This window comes from Macrotis lagotis, chromosome 8 (assembly GCF_037893015.1).
Source record: "Macrotis lagotis isolate mMagLag1 chromosome 8, bilby.v1.9.chrom.fasta, whole genome shotgun sequence".
Lineage (NCBI taxonomy): Eukaryota > Metazoa > Chordata > Mammalia > Peramelemorphia > Peramelidae > Macrotis > Macrotis lagotis.
The window spans coordinates 68,331,810-68,348,955 of NC_133665.1; the positions used below are offsets into that span (position 1 = coordinate 68,331,810).

At 40.5% G+C, this 17,146-nt stretch overlaps 1 protein-coding gene and 1 long non-coding RNA gene across 3 annotated transcripts in view; one reads left to right on the forward strand and one right to left on the reverse strand.

The window, feature by feature from the left end:
• Window positions 1–1,054: 1,054 nt before the first annotated feature.
• LOC141495763 (uncharacterized) lies at window positions 1,055–7,256 on the reverse strand. Of its 2 annotated transcripts, XR_012470839.1 has the most exons (4): window positions 7,116–7,256; window positions 5,807–5,971; window positions 5,319–5,422; window positions 1,055–1,137 (listed from the first exon to the last, which is right to left on the reverse strand). It is a non-coding gene; the product is annotated as an uncharacterized LOC141495763 (long non-coding RNA). The 2 variants fall into 2 exon arrangements; XR_012470840.1 differs by lacking the exon at window positions 5,807–5,971.
• Window positions 7,257–7,485: 229 nt separating this feature from the next.
• RCL1 (RNA terminal phosphate cyclase like 1) overlaps window positions 7,486–17,146 on the forward strand; it is a 63,992-nt gene continuing 54,331 nt past the window's right edge. Inside the window, exon 1 of the mRNA XM_074197468.1 lies at window positions 7,486–7,636. Coding sequence (XP_074053569.1) covers window positions 7,501–7,636 — 136 coding nt within the window. The 5' untranslated portion in view covers window positions 7,486–7,500. The remainder of the gene's footprint in view (window positions 7,637–17,146) is intronic.

Sequence of the window (17,146 nt, forward strand, 5' to 3'; positions counted from 1 at the left end):
TTCAAATGAATTGCCAGTTCACCAAGCTGGACCTATATGAGTATAGACCCAGAAACAGGTTTTCTGTTGTTACCTGAGCATGAACTTAGTTGAATCAGAAGTCACATCAATAGAAGTTTGACTTCCAAGTGAAAGCCATAGCAATCATTCTTTGAGAGCAATTTAAACTTTTTTTTAAGGCCTAAAAAACCAGTTTTGCTTGCAAAACAACCTTAGGAAGGAAATAGAAGAAAGGAATGGGAAGGGGAGGGGGAGGGGAGGGGAGGGGAGGGAAGAAAAACCATGTATATAGTGCCTACTGAGTTCTAGGTACTCTGTTTTCTACATGTTTGGGGATCCTCACAACAATTTTGTCAGGCAGTTGCTGTTCTCTCTCTTATTAAGGTTGAGGAATCTGATGCAAACACAAGCTAACTTTAGATCTTTAAAAGCACCACATTTACCATTCCAGAATTAGAGACAGCATTGGTGAAGATTGGAGGATGGTGCAATGGTCAGCAGGCACCTTGACAGAAGCTCTCAGAGTAGGTTAGGTCACTGGCCTCAAAACATCATGGTGAACTTTGAGATTCCCTGGTCCAACTCCTTTATTTTATTGAAAAGGAAATTGAGGGTCAGAGAGTGGAAAAACCTTTCTCAAAAGTTTCAAATCTAAGATGGGTACAAGAATTTGTTTCTGTCATCCAAACTTCAATTATCATTAGTCACTATGAAGGACTATTTTTTTTTTCTCTACAGCCTTTAAAATTCATAAAAATTGTCTATTAGAAGTGACTCAGCGAAGAGAAGTTTGGGCCTGGACTCAAAAAGACTGCTGAGTTCCAATCTGGCCTCAGACACTTTTTGGCTGTGAGAATATGGACATGTCAATCTCTGTCTGCCTCATTTTCCTCAACTGCAAAAAATAATACTAGTGCTTGTCTTGCAAGGTTGTTGTGAGGATCAAAAGGGAGATTTGTAAAAGGCCTGTCACAAGGGGCAATATTTATTTTTTTTTAAAGAATTTATTTATTTTGAGTTTTACAATTTTTCCCCAATCTTATTCCCCCCCCCCCCAGAAGGCAATTTGCCAGTCTTTACATTGTTTCCATGGTATACATTGATCCAAATTGAATGTGATGAGAGAGAAATCATATCCTAAAGGAAGAAACATAAAGTATAAGAGATAGCAAGATCAGACAATAAGATATCAGTTTTTTCTAAATTAAAGGTAATAGTCCTTGGTCTTTATTCAAACTCCACAGTTCTTTCTCTGGATACAGATGGTATTCTTCATACCAGAGAGCTCTGAATTGTCCCTGATTGTTGCACTGATGGAATGAGCAAGACCATCAAGGTTGATTGTCGCCCCCATGTTGCTGTTAGGGTGTACAGTGTTTTTCTGGTTTTGCTCATCTCACTCAGCATCAGTTCATTCAAATTCCTTCCAGGTTTCCCTGAATTCCCATTCTTCCTGGTTTCTAATAGAATAATAGTGTTCCATGACATACATATACCACAGTTTGCTAAGCCATTCCCCAATTGAAGGACATTTACTTGATTTCCAATTCTTTGCCACCACAAACAGGGCTGCTACGAATATTTTTGTGATGTTTTTGTACTTTTTCATAATTTCTTCAGGGTATAGACCCAGTAGTGGTATTGCTGGATCAAAAGGTATGCACATTTTTGTTGCCCTTTGGGGACAATGTTTCTTAATAAATGTTTTTTTCTTTTCTTCCTACTAAGGCATGGAGAAGTTTGGAATCTTCAGAGGAGGGAGTACTCATACCCATGAAACTATAAATCTTTGAAGGGATATCTATATAGAACAGTGCTAAACACTGTATTCATTTGTTGATGATTTGATATGGAATTTTTAAAAAATGGATCTGTAGGGAATGCAGTAATGTGGTTGTTGACTGAAAGTAAAAGCAAGGCCCCCAGTTTCCTCAGCTTCACTGTATTTCTTTCAGTCTGGTTCCCAAGGTGATTTGCAAGTGTTCAGAATAGATCAGAAAAGAGATCAGGTATAATCAATTAGCTTTTGCCTTCTAGTGCCAGGTCTATCTCAGTAATTAGCACTTAGTAGTTATATAACATGAAAATATATAAAAATCCAGGGTCCTACACTCAAGGATTTTATTTGTAAGGGAGAACCCACCTTGCAAAGCCACTGTGAAGCTCAAAGCAGTTAATGATATACATATATGTATGAAAATTTCAGCTATTATTATTATGAAACATGTTAATAATCCATTCTGACTGCCTGTGAGACAAATTTAGTAAGATAACCACAATCCAGCATATCTATTCATTCATGACCTAGCTAAAATCCTTCCTTCTACAAAAAGCCTTTACCAGCCACTCAATTCTAGGATTTTCCTTTTTGTTGATTATTTCCAATATATCCTGAAAAAAACTCGTACCCATATAGTTGTTTTGCATGTTCTCTCCCTTGTTAGAATGCAAAACCCCAAGGGAAGGGATTATCTTTTACCTTTCAGTTTATCCCTAACTCACTGATGACCTTTAATCTAGAATTAGATGTACAGTAGCCCTCTGTTTTTTTTTTTTGGCAAGGCAATGGGGTTAAGTGACTTGCCCAAGGTCAAACAGCTAGGCAATTCTTAAATGTCTGAGTCTGGATTTGAACTTAGGTCCTCCTGACTCTAGGGCTGACGCTTTATCTACTGTGCCACCTAGCTGCCCCACAATAGCCATCTTAAACTCAATATGGCCAAAATGAAACATGTTCTCTTTCCACATCCTACCTTCCCCTATTATTGCTGAAGACAATACTATCCTCCCAATCCTTCAGACTCTCAAACTAGGAGTCACCTCCCACTCCTTCATCTCTCTTACCCTTTCCATATTCAAGTTGATGCCAAGGATTGTTGATTTTACCTTTGCAGTATCTCTTGAATATGTTTCCTTTTCTCTGATCCTGCTACAACCCAAGCACAGGCCCTCATCACTTCAGTCACCTTGATTATTCTAAGTGCCTCCCTGAGGGTCTGAGTGCCACAGGCCTTTCTCCATGATAATCCATCCTTCCTTCAGCTACCAGAGTGAATTTCCTAAAGTAACAGGTCAGATAGTCACTCCCTCTCACTCAATAACCTTTAGTATATGGTCTCTGGAATCGAACACAAAATTCTCTATTTGGCATCCAAAGTCCTTCATAATCTAGCCTCATCCTATCTTTTCACCTTTGACCTTATTCCTTAACCTGTATTCCTCAAGTCAGTGACACTGACCTTCTGATTGTTCCAACAACAAAACATTCCATTTCTTGCTTTCAGGCATGTTTTCTGTTCAGTCCCCCAGTGCCTGGAATGCTCTCCCTCCTCTGCTCTGACTACTGACTTCCTTTAAGTTCCAAGTAAAATCCCATCTTTTTTACTGAAAATGCCTTCCCCAAGTCCCCTTAATTCCCATGTTTTCCCTCTATTATTTCCTATTTATTCTGTATATAGCTTGCTTTGTATGTATATATATATATATATGTATGTATATTTATGTGTTTTCTCTTATTAGATTGTAAACTTTAAAAAAAATTTTTTTTGTAAAGCAATGGGGTTAAGTGACTTGTTCAAGGTCACACAGCTAAGTAAGTATTAAGTGTCTGAAGTCTGGTTTGAACTCAGTTCCTCCCCCTTTCAGGGCTGGTGCTCTATCTGCTGCACCACTTAACTGCCCCAGATGATAAGCTTCTTGAGGGCAAGTCTTTCTTTTGCCTTTTTTTAAGTTCCCAGCACTTAAAACATTGCCTGTCAAGCAGTAGGTACTTAATTTTTATTCATTGATAGAAATTCTGCTTAGCCCAGTGGGAGATAAATAGTTGCTTATAGTACAAGATAATATTTGGTACTATCAAGATCAAGATCATGGAGCAAGATCTTGGAGGATTAAGTAGGCTAGATCCATAGGCAGAAATGGTTGGAGGCAAAGAAAACATTCTAGGAAAGAACAGGAATAGGATAGATCAAGAAATGTTTGGAAACTGAGACAAAACTAATGGCAAATTAGGGCTATATATATATATATATACATGCATATTATATATGCATATCTCTCTATCTAAATACACACATATATCATATTATATATATATACGTATATATATATATATATATATATATATATATATATATATATATATATATACACATACATACATACACTTTTTTTTGGAGAGGCAATAGGGGAAGTCTGAATAGGAGGCTAAGGAATTGGGCAATTAGCTAGTGGCATCATAAGACAGAGAGCACAACTTGGAGCTCGAGGGACCTGTGTTCAAATCGTGCCTGAGAGACTAGCTCTGTGTGTGTGTGTGTGTGTGTGTGTGTGTGTGTGTGTGTGCCCCTTGGTAAAGCATTTAACCTCAACTTCCCCATCTGTGAAATGGGGATAACAACATCATCTAGATTACAGTGCTATTAACAAGGACCAAATGAGTAAATATGTAAAACATTTTGCAAATCTTAATAGAAATGCTATCATTATTATTTATAATCTAATGGGAATCAAGTAGAAGATCATAAAAGAAACTGGTACATACAGGAGAGACTTGTTTATTGGGGAGGGAAGGGAAGGAGCTAATGACAAGTAGATCAGTTCATAAGGTCTAGTTGAGAGGTAGTAAGGGCCTCGACTAGTGAAATTGCAGAGAAAACGGAAACTAAAAGGGCTACTATAAGATTTTAGCTAATTAAATCAAATGTATGCAGTAGTTGGTGATGGAAGAGGATGGTTATAAATCTCCCCATGTGATCTATGAGACAGGTGCTAGTCATATATGGTTCAATCATTCTAAAGCTCCAAAATCTCATCTGGCATTGGAACTCCCTGCACTGGTAGAGACTGCAAACTACCCAAGTCTTCTCATCTTTTCATTAATCTTTCCTGGAGGATCTATCTAAAGAACTAGGCCTACTTTCAGTTTTTTTAATATTTTGTGCTACCAGTGCAAGCCCTTGCTATGACAAGAGGTTGCACCCACCATCTACATCCTTAGTGATTTCTTGGAAGGCACTTCTTACATCCAATCACATGCTTCAACTTCCTTATACCTTTGCATGGTATTCCTCCCTTAGACTGTAAGTTCCTTGAGGACAGGTACTGTTTTTGCTTCTCTTTGTATCCCCCAGCTCTTAGCACAGGATCAAGCTCATAGTGGTGACTTAATAAATGCTTGTTGACCAACTGATCTTCAGCGAGTATTTCCATCCTCCTGCCAAACACCTACAATTTTGATTCTTCTAAGGTTGTCTCCCAGTTCACTCCACCAAAAGATAGACTTTTAAAAATAGGGCTGAGGAAGAGGTTTTTTTTACCTTCAATGTCTTTATCTTCAAGGAGTTTCCAAACAAGAGAGAGAAGACAATTGCAAGAACTTTGTAGGTACTGAAGGAATTCACCAGAGATCACTGATCTTGGTCTGGAAGGATGAGCAAGAAATAACTTGAGACCGAATACAAACAGCAAGCTATTTCCAAGAAGCAGAGGCTGACCCTAAAAAGAGCAGAGATCTAGAGAGAGAGAGCATGTACTGCCTGCCAGGCCTCAGTTGTTTTTTTTTTAAATCCTTTTGGGGGACTTTTTTATTTATTTACTTGCTTACTTATTTATTTATCTTTTTTAGGTTTTTGCAAGGCAATAGGGTTAAGTGACTTGCTCAAGGTCACACAGCTAGGTAATTATCAAGCGTCTGAGGACAGATTTGAACTCAGATCCTCCTGACTCCATGGCTGGTGCTCTATCCACTGTGCCACCTAGCTGCCCCTAGGCCTCAGTTTCTTCATTTGTTCAAAGTGGGACTGACCTTGGTGGGCCCCCAAGGTTCCTTCCAGTCAGGTGGCGGTGTAGAACAGAGCTCTGGAGGGGAGTCTGGAAGAACTGGGTTCAAGAGGAACTGGGAGTGGAGCTCTGGGATGCTGGTTCTGACATTTCCCTCAGTTTCCCCATCTGTCCAATGAGGATGAGAGGGCTGTGGCAGGAGTGTGGGGAAGACCAAATGAGATAAAAAACTAGATGGAGCAGAGCCTCATCTATGGCAGCTGCTATAGATGTAGCTTTTATTTTAATTTTATTATTATCATTATCATCATTTTATTATCATCATTATCATCATTTATTATAATCATCATCATCATTTTATTTATTATCATTATCATCATTTTATTTATTATCATAATTTTATCATCATCATTTTATTTATCATTATCATCATTTTATTATCATTATTATCATTTTATTTATTATCATTATCACCATTTTATCATTATCATTATTTTACTTATTATCATCATCATCACCATTTTATCCTTAACATTATCATCATTTTATTGATTATCATCATCACCATTTTATCATTATCAACATTTTGTTTATTGTTATCATCATCACCATTTTGTTATTATCATCATCATTTTATTTGCCATTATCATTATCATTATTTTATTATCATTATCACCATTTACTTATTATCATTATTTTGTTTATCATCATTTTATCATTATCATCATTTTATTATCATTATCACCATTTACTTATTATTTTGTTTATCATTCTCATCATTTTATTATCATTCTCACCATTTTATCATTATCATTCTCACCATTTTATTATTATCATTCTCACCATTTTATTGATTATCATCATCATCACCATTTTATTATCATTATGATTCTCACCATTTTATTATCATTCTCATTCTCACTATTTTATCATTACCATTCTCACCATTTTATTATCATTCTCACCATTTTATTATTATCATTCTCACCATTTTATTGATTATCATCATCATCACCATTTTATTATCATTATGATTCTCACCATTTTATTATCATTCTCATTCTCACTATTTTATCATTACCATTCTCACCATTTTATTATCATTCTCACCATTTTATTATTATCATTCTCACCATTTTATTGATTATCATCATCATCACCATTTTATTATTATCATCATCATCACCATTTTATTATTATCATCATCACCATTTTATTATTATTATCATTCTCACCATTTTATTATCATTCTCACTATTTTATTGATTATTATCATCATCACCATTTTATTATTATTATTATCATCATCACCATTTTATTATTATCATTCTCACCATCTCATTGCTCTCCAGTGGGTCCAACTCTGGGCGCGCTGCGGATCCAACGTAACCGGGTCACGTCCCCAGTTTCATCCGGGAAATGGGCCGAGGGCGCTGGGGCGGCCGGGCCGGCGGGGGCGGGGCGGAGGCGGGGCAGAAAGAGGGAAGCCGGGGCGGGCTCCGCCTCTTCTCCCCTCTGACCCCGCTGTCTCGCCTCTCCGTCTTCCTGTTCCAAACCACGTGGACGCGCTGGGGCCGCGGGCGCCCGGCTGGAAGCTCCCGGGCCGCCGCCGGCTCGCCGCCGCCGCCTCCCCCGCGCCCGGCCGCCGGCGCCGGGCCTCGTGGCGGCCGCGGCTCCCCGGCTCTGCCGGCCGCGGGCCCGGGGCCGGGGCGCGCGCACATGGCGACCCCGGCGCACTCGCTGAGCTACGGCGGCTGCAACTTCTTCCGCCAGCGCCTCGTGCTGGCCACCCTGAGCGGCCGCCCCGTGAAGATCCGCAGGATCCGGGCCAGAGACGAGAACCCCGGCCTCCGAGGTCATCGGGAGTGGGGGCGGGGGCCGGGGCGGCCGCGGGGGGGGGGGGGCGGTGCGCGGCCCGCGCGTGCGGACGTGGGGGGGGGGGGCCGCGAGGAGTAAACAAGTGCACGCGCCCCTCCGGCGGGCGGCTTGGGGTCTCGGGGCGGGAAGCCGCCTTTCGGGACCCCCAGCTCGGCCTGGAGATGGGCGCGTTGTGGGCGAGCGTCGCAGGCTTCGGAGCAGACGGGCTGCGGGGCTCGCCCGGGCCGAGCCCGACCTAACGGGCCGCCTGGAGTGGGGACCGCGGGCTTGGCCCGGCCCGGCCTGTTTGCAGCGGAGACACAACGGGGTCGGGGCTCGGCCTGTCTGGGTTGGATCCCGGGCCGCGTCCCCCTCGTGGGTTTGCGTGGCCCCTGCAGCGATGGCACTGGTTTTGAGATGGATCGTGAAGGATCCGCCCTGCCCGGAACCCTCTCTGATCCGGCGCAGATTCTAAAAGAGTAGGTAGACGGCACCTTGCACGGCGTGGAGCCCGCTTTACACAGCCTACCTCCCCTCAGTGAGACTAGGTAGTCCTCCTCGTAATCCCAGATTTTTACAGCGTCTTCAGTCTCCGCAAAGGATACAAGTTGACCCTGGCCACGGGGCTGTTTAATTCGCGTCTCAACTTATTCTCCAGACACTCCTACTTTTGGCCATTTTCACGATGAGGAAAGCAGATAGGGCCAGAGCCAAGAGAGCAGGTAGGAGAGCATGAGAAGACCCTGGCCTTGTGCAGGATTTGGAGGAGAAACATTCACGCCTATCCAAGAGGGCTATCAAGTTGAGACTGGAACCCGAGAGAAGTGAAGTGACTTTGTCCGAGGTGGCACGGGTAATGGGTGGGATTCAGACAGCCTTTCTGATTCCAGATTCAGAGTAGAGAGAAAAAGAGAAGGGAGACTGTCCAACTTGGAATGCAAAGATGTATGTTCAGATCTCACCTCAGAAACTTAGGAGAGTTGTGGCCCTGTTGAATCACAAAACTCCTCTAAACCTGTTTCCTCCGCTGTGTAAAGGGGAAAATAATAGACCTTATCTTGTAGAATTATTGATGATCAAATTCGAAAAAGAAGTGCATTGCTTTGCAAACCATAAAGTGCTCTCTAAATGGGAACTGTCATTATTTCTATTGCACCAACTTCAAATTAGCTGTAAAATGTGGTAAGAAATCTGTGATAGTATATTCCCCGGAAATTATTGTATCCTTCAGGATTCCTATTAGAATTATAATCCACAAAGAGCATTTGTCTGGCCATAAGGGCTAGGTGTTTGGCATCTCTGATGTTACTCTACCACCAGTTGCATCCAGGCCATCCTCCAGGGGCAGAAGGGCTTCCTCCCTAGGACCACCAGAGCTCTATCTTTGCTACTTTTACTCTGCTGTTGCAGACAGCAGCTTTCTCATTCCCCCTTCCCTTCACCTCTTCTCCAAGGTTACTCATCTTTTCAGGTGCTATCAGGGAGTTCATTTTTATGGTCTCAAACAAGCGAATATCTTGAGCAAGCAATAATCATCCCGCAATTTGCTTTGTCTCATTTGCTGTATATATAGCATACTTATATACTGTAATAAACCCTGAAGAAAAAAAGTGAGATTCATGATTCAGGTCCAAGTAGTGACTTTCAAGCCTTCAAAAGCCTATGTGTGCTTGCCATATACACAGGGTGTTGGGACGTGATGGCATTCAGCAACCTGCTGCTGAATAATTTGTGATTTCATTTTGGAAGAACCTTTGAAGGTTGATTTAAGGTGTAGATAAGGTGGAAGTGTTGTTGTGATATGCCTCACTCCTTTCCAGCTCTTAATCAGAAAATATTGAGAGTAGCATGTTATTTTTATTCAATTGTTTCAGTCATTTCCGATTTTTATGTGATCTCATTTAGGCTTTTCTTGTTAAGGATATTGGTGTGGTTTGCTATTTCCTTTTCCGGCATGTTTTACAGGGGAGGAAAACAAGGCAAAGTTAAGTGACTTGCCCAGGATCACCTAGCTAGAAAATGTCAGAGGTTGAATTTGAACTCAGGACTTCCTGACTTGAGACCTGACATTCTTATCTAAGCTGTCCTTAGAGTAGCATAGCCATGAGCATTTTATTCCTGTTCAGAAATCTTCATTGACTTCCTATGTCACCCAGTTCCATTTCCCATTTGTCTGGCCACTAACATCCTCTTCAATATATCTTTTTATTTTTCCAGCTGTCTCATATTATATATTTCAAGTAATTATTCTTTGCTTTACCTTGTCAGATTTTGTATTAACCCATCTCCATCTTTGCACAAATGTCTATATTCCCTCCCCACCTCTTTCCCCCTAATTTACATCCCATGTTGAATTTCTGTTCATCTTTTAAGGTTCAACTTAAGTGTCATGAAAGCCTCCTCTGATCCCTCTGTCAGTAATAATTTTGACCTTTGGACTCATTTATCTTTAAGTCTTAATTCTACTAAATTGTGAACTTCATGAGGAAAGGGGTTCAATTTGACTTAAACTATATTTTCTCTCTAGTACCTACTATAGGGGTCCAAACACAATCAGTTCTTAAATATTAGTTGAATTCTTCTGATGGCAAGTGTAAGGTCCTGTAGCTGGAAGAGACCTTGTAAATGTTCTAGTTCAAAACTCCCATTCAGTGGAATAATTCTTTCCCTAGTATTCCAGGTGGTCAGCTAGTCTCTGCTTTAATATTCCTAGAGATGGAGGGTCTGCTGTCTCATGAAACAGTCCACTCCATTGTTAGCTAGTTTGTTGCTTGTTCTTATAGAATCATAAAATCTGAGATTTGGAACTCAAAAGGACCTTGGAAATCTCTAGGCCACACCCTTGTTTTTCCCTTTAAAAAGAAAAATTATTTTTTTAATTAACAAGCATTTTTTTTTTTCTCCTTCCCAACTTCTCCCCCAAATCTCTGGGGAGTGTGGAAGGGGAGGAAAAAACTCAAAAATCCTCATAAGAAATATGCATAATCAAGGAAAACATCCCTTACATTGGTCATGTCCACAAATGTGTCTCATTCTGCATATTGAATCCATCATCTCTCTGTGATGAAGTGGGGAGTGTTCTTCCTGATAGGTCAGTAATGTTTCAAAGCTGTTTTTTTTTTTTACACTATTATTTCAACTCCCATATTTTACATTTGAGGAACCCAAGGGGATTGAGAGGCTTGCCCAAGGTCATATAAGAATCAGAGAGGTAGGATGTTGAGTTGAGAGCTATGTCTCTGAAACTCCCAGACTTTGCTCCCACTTCTTCCTCCCAGGAAACAAATGAAAGGAATCTAATATTTCCACATAACATCCCTTAATATGCTTAAAGGAGCCAATGTTGTTCAGTCGAGTCCACTTCTTTGTGACCTCCATTTGAGAGTTTCCTTGGCAAAGATACTGGAGTGGTTTTCCATTTTCTTCTGAAGCAGCTTATTTTATAGATGAGGAAACTGAGGCAAACAGGGTTAAGTGACTTGCCAGGATCGTTCAACTGACCAGTGTCTGAGACTGGATTTGAACTCCAGAAGACGAGTCTTACTCCAGGACCAAAACTAGCTACCCCACAGTAAGGGTTGTACACAAATGAAGAGAATGTTGACTGGAGTCAGAGGAACCTGAATTCCGTCCCCCCTCTTCTCTCCAAACTATATGCAGAGTGAAATGTTTTTAAACATTTTTCTCTAAGTGGATTTTTTAATTCATTTACTTTCTCTACACTGGTGAAAAGGGAAGAATGAGGACATTGTCTTAAAGTTTGAAAATTTTACCCAAAAGAAAGGCAATGAGGATATTTATCCTGAAGGATGGGAGGCCAGGGAGAGGTTGTTAGATAACTATCTTCAAATATTTGAAGGAATGTTACTGGGAAGAAGGTTTAGATTTTTTTTTCTCTGTCCCCCAGAGAATAAAAACAGGAACACTGAAATAGATGTTACACGAAGGCCTATCTTGCTGTATTTCCCAGCTAGTAGAACTGTCCAAAGGAAGAATGAACTGTCTCCGGAAGTGTAGTGAATTCTGTGCTTGGAGTTGCTTCCAGTACTGGAGCTGTTCAGGTTTGGCTTGGATGGATGTTGAAGACTCATCCAAGCTTGAGATTTTTATTTAGGTACACCTGTAACTTCTTTTGTGAACTTTAATCACCCCCTTCTTCCTTGTGTGTTAATCATCTAAAAATGGTCTTGGCAGCAACTTAATTAAACCTGGATCAAAAAAAATCTTGATTCATTAATTAGTTCCTCAAAATTTCATTCTAATATTTGAGCAATTAATGAGATTTTAGCTAATAGGGTAGGATTTGGACTTGGAATCAAGGGTTGTGTTAGTAAGGGTTTTTGTAATTAGAATAACAATGGCTTACATTTACAAAGGATTTTAAGGTTTGGAGAGTACTGTGCCTCACAGTGCTGTGAGTTACCTATTGCAAATATGCAATTATTATTGCAAATAATATTTTCTCCACTTTACAAGTGAGGAAACTGAGGCTTAGAGGAGTGACTTGCTCAAGGTCACATAGCTAGAAAGTGTTGGAGCTGGGATATGTTGCAGAACAGCACAGGATGTTTTCCAATTTGGTAATGCAGGTCTCATTTTGGAGGAACTGGGGGTGGAGGATACTATCCTTTTTTATCTGCAAAATGAGAACAATTCTCAATCTAATGAGGTTACTTTGAAAACTTAAAAGCACTGCAGAAATATGAGCTTCTCTTTCACAACATCCCTGACCTTAGGGAGGAGTCTAATATAATTTTTGTTGATAGTTTACTGATAATAAGTTAGAAACTATGAAAATGAAATAATTGAGTACCACGTCAGCATTGGATAGAACTTGGAAGAGTTGGATGACAAGCAGAAGAATGAGAAAAGAATGCTAAGCTTAGTCACATTTGGTTACACAGTCAACTTTGACACTTACTAGCCTCTAGTGGGTGCTTAAGAAAGGCTTATTGATTGATATTGATTGTAGTCATTTCCCCTCAGTGTCCTCCTCTTGTCAGGAAAGAGACTTGAACTAGGTGATCTCTGAGGAACCTTCCAAATTTTTTTTTTTAATTTTGGGGGTTTGGGAGAGGTAGGCAGGGCAATCAGAGTTATGGGACTTGTGCAAGGTCAGAAAACTAGTAATTGTCTGAGATCAAATTTGAACTTAGTTTCTCCTGCCTCCAGGGCTTGAACTCTATCCACTACCATTTAACCTGCCCCTCCAGTTTCTTTAAAAATAAAATTTTATTGATATCTTTTGTTTTTCTATGCCACCAACATCCTATTATAATTAATAACATTTTTAAAGGAAAAAAATGAAAAAATCAATCGTATAAAGTACTCTCTAGTTCTAATAGCTCTGTGATTCTTCACTTTGGACCCAGGTCACTTGATTGAAGGATGGTATTCTTTCTAGGCCACCATGCTGCCTTGATATAAATTAGGTGCATGGTCACTTCCAAGCCCCTCTTTTATCATCTGATAAGATTGATTGATAGATTTTTTTAAAATCAGGGCACATCTGTCTTATTTCAGAATATTCTGGGGTGTTGCCAGACCGTTGGATCCAGGGAAAATCAGACACAACTGTAGCAATAATGGGCATCGATTCCTTCTGTCTGTTGATGATGCTTCACCCCCTGTGGCAGGCCCACATTACTTTTCCATTGGCCGTGAAAGCCAACAGCTTTCCACCAAATGATGATTATTGGCTGCCCACTCTATTTTTGTCTTCTTAAAGACAAATGCCAAGAATCCTAATTGGCCTGTTTTCATTCTGCTGTTGCTTGGAAGCTGTAAAATTCTGTTCCAGAAAAAAATATCCACTCTTCTCCTTCAAGAGAGAAAAATTCACAACAGTGGCAATGGTAGACTTATAGCTCTTTCTCCTGCCCTCCATTTTTTTGGTCAGGAATACTAGGAAAAAGCTTTCTTTCCTAAACAGGAAATTGGGAAAAGAAACATATAGGAAGCAGATGGATTGGACTAGCTCCAAGGGCAAAGCATCAAACAGAATTCAAGTATCCACAGGTTTTTATTTCCTTACTAAAACTAGAATTTAAAATGACCCTCTGAGGAGATTTTTAAAATATGAGCTATGTAGAGATTTCACTGGGAGAGAGAATGGCAGGACCTGTTCAATGCATTATTTCCATAAAGGAAGGAAGGTGGGTACTTTGAATAGAGTGCTGTTCTTGGAGACCTGAGTTCAAATCCAACTCCAGATATTATAATACAATATAATATACTACAATACAATACAGTACGCTACAAAATCATGACCATGGGCAAGACATCTGAATTCTGTCTCAGTTTCTTCCGTTGTAAAATGGGGGTATTAATACCATCTCCCTCCCAGGATTGTTGTGAGGATCCAGTGTTATAATATTTGTAAATATTATATCAATTAGCATTGTACTGTTACAGTAAATGCTTTTTCCCTCCTTTCTTCCCCAGGCATATTGAAGTTTCAGGTTTTTCATATTTCCTTTTTATAAGGAACTGTGCTTGGCTATTGAGGCTACAAAGATAAAAAAAAACAAGTTTTAGGCATTAAGAAGCTTATGGTATAATGGAGGGGGAGGTGGGGTTACAACAGGCACCTCAGCAAATAGAAAGTGAGAAGTATTAAGGAGAGATGTTGGCAAAATATTGTAGGAAAAGGTAAGCCTTTTGGAGGAGGCTTGGAGTCTTGGAAAGTTTCAAGGACAAAGTGGTCATTTATCTGCCTTTGGGGGGGGGCAGAATGAGGCAGTCAGGGTTAGGTGACTTGCCCAGGGTCAGCTAGTAGGTGTCTGAGGTTGAATTGGTACGGTCCTTCTGACTCCAGGGCCTTCCGTTATGCCACTTAGCCTCCCTCCTTTGGCTTAGTCTTAAAAGAAGAGAGATGTTAGTAAGTAGTGATAAGGAAGGAATATATTCTAGACATGGGGGTGGGGGGGGATCTACTCAAATATTGGCTTAGGACAAGATGGGGACAAAGAGCCCTTGAAGAGTGAGTGCCAGAGAGGAATGATGTGAAATTAGCCTACAGAGGTTGGTTGGAACCAGAATGTGGAGGGTCTAAAATGGCAAAATGGTTTTAGACTCCAGGCAATAAGGAACCATTGATGTGATTAGAGCAAAGGTGTGACATGGTCTTGAATTACGAGGATTAGTAAAGAGTGGGCTAGAAGCAGGGAGATTAATGGGGGGGGGGGGCGGTGAGAGGTGATGAGAGGCTGGGGAGGGTGTCTGCAGTGCAGTCATCCTAAGTAAAGCCCTTCCGGGCAGGACTTGGAACACTGCTAGAAGCAAGAGGTTATTGATTTCAGAAGCTGTTGTGATGATCCTGAGCCAGCCATTGCCCATTCTGCCAACTCTGAAGGGTGATATCACTGTCTTTGAGATAGGGGAAGCTGAAGGGGAGAATTTGGGCCTGGGGCAGGTCACATTGAATAATTATTCCCCAGTTCTATTATCTCCCAGCCAGTGTTTTTCTGCTGGTGAAAGCAGGTTCAGCAACATGTCTGGAGCTGCTTGGAAGGGTTACAAAGGGTACTTGCCTAGCCTGTGCCATGTGACTAGGAACAAGGGACTCAGGGCATGGCCAAGTGACCAAGGAAGTTGAATACTGATAATATATCTTGAATGAGCCTCGGGTCTTTTTAATATTTAGCCTGAGATTGAAGAGACTGATTCTATAAAAATAGGCTGTTGAATTCCTAGCTCTCTTACTGGTTTAGATCCATTCATATGGGACTGGTGAAGATCACAACTCTCCTGTGGCTTCTCAGTTTCATCTCCCTCTTGCTCTGTCCTCCTCAATCCTTTCAATTGGCCCAAAGAGGTGGGGAATCTTCCTGCAGAAACCTTACTATTGACAAATATCGATGGGGTATGTGGTCGTTCTATGGGCAAACCTGTGCTCTCATTATATGCTGAGTCCACCTCTCTGTTTTCATCTTCTAGCCTTCTGGTGACACCCTTTCCATTGCTACTGCCCATTTTTTCATTGGTAAATATGTCTCTGCATTTGACCTTTGGGTAATACCTTTAACCTCTTAATTTGGGTAATACCTTTAACCTCTTAAATTATGTTCTTGGAACTTGGGGTGTGAACTGAATATTAAGAAAAGATGGGAGAAGTTTGGGGTCATTGAAAGTAGAGTATCATTTTTCCAAATGCAGTCAGCCTCTTTTATTTCTGGGTCCAGTTTATTGTCTTTGTATAGAGGTTGCTGAGAATAGGGGTTCTAGATCTGGGCCCATAGATTTCCGGGGGGTGGGGTTATTTTCACTATTCTGGGTTTCTTTTGTAAATCTATTTATTTTAATCTGTGCAATTAAAAACACTATTCTGAGAAATAGGTTTTACCAAAGTTGGGAGGGTAGGTTCATGACACAAAAAAAATTAAGAACTCATGGTGTGTGGGGGTGTGTGGGGGTATATTTTGATGAACAACCCAAATGCATTGTTCTTCTAATTCATGTCATACCCTGTCCAATAGTTATTTTTCAGTACTGGTAGCTATTATCTACAGACCCCAAGTTGCTCCCCTTCCTTAATGAATTTGATTACAATTTTTCTCTTCTTTCCAGTTCTTGCCTTTATTCTAGATGACATCAACAGTATATAGTGACTATCCCTAAAATATCCTAAGCACTCAGTTCTTCAACCTCCCTCAGTTTCTCTGGGCTACTCCATTCCATCTCAACCATACACAAAAATGGTTATGCCTTTGATTTTGCCATCACCTATAAATATAATCCATTTATGTTCTAAAATTCTGATATCCTGTTATTTGATCATAATCTATTAACTTTTCACCTTTCTCTACCTTCCCTTTACATAACCATATTCTTTATCCATACCATCCTCTCCCATGCCATCCCCCCAGCACATCTCGCCTCTTTTCATCTTGACTCCTTGGTGAATCAACTCAGTTCTATCTTCCTCTCTTCAATCCCCAGTTTCTTTATCAAGCCCCAACTTTGGATCCCCCACACCATTCACTGCCTTTGCTCCCACACACATGCTGCTGGTGGAGAAAATCATGCAACAATTCTTATTGAGCTCCCTACAGATTTATGTTATATAATCTCAACTGGCTCCTCATTGCTGCTAGGTAATACTACTGTACTTTTCTTATCAATTTATTATTCCACTCTCCACAGTGGCCTTCTCAAACCTCCCACTCCAAGCTGAGAACCTCGACACATTTTACAGAAAAAAAAATTAAGACTATTCACTGTAAACTCCTTTTCCTCTTTTCATTCAGTTGATTTCTTCTTCTTTCTGATCTTTCATCCCTATCTCACATGAAGTGACCTTTACCTTGGCCAACCTCTCTATATAATTGAAGCAGTCCCAATCCATCCTATCTCCTTAAACAGATTGCCTCCTCTGTCATCCTCACTCCCCTTCTAAGAGAAATTTCTATTTTTCTTTGTCTACTGGCCCATTTTTCTATCTCGCCTTGTCTACTGGCCCATTTTCTACCACCTAAGAATATGTCCATGTCTCCTTTATACTGGAAAA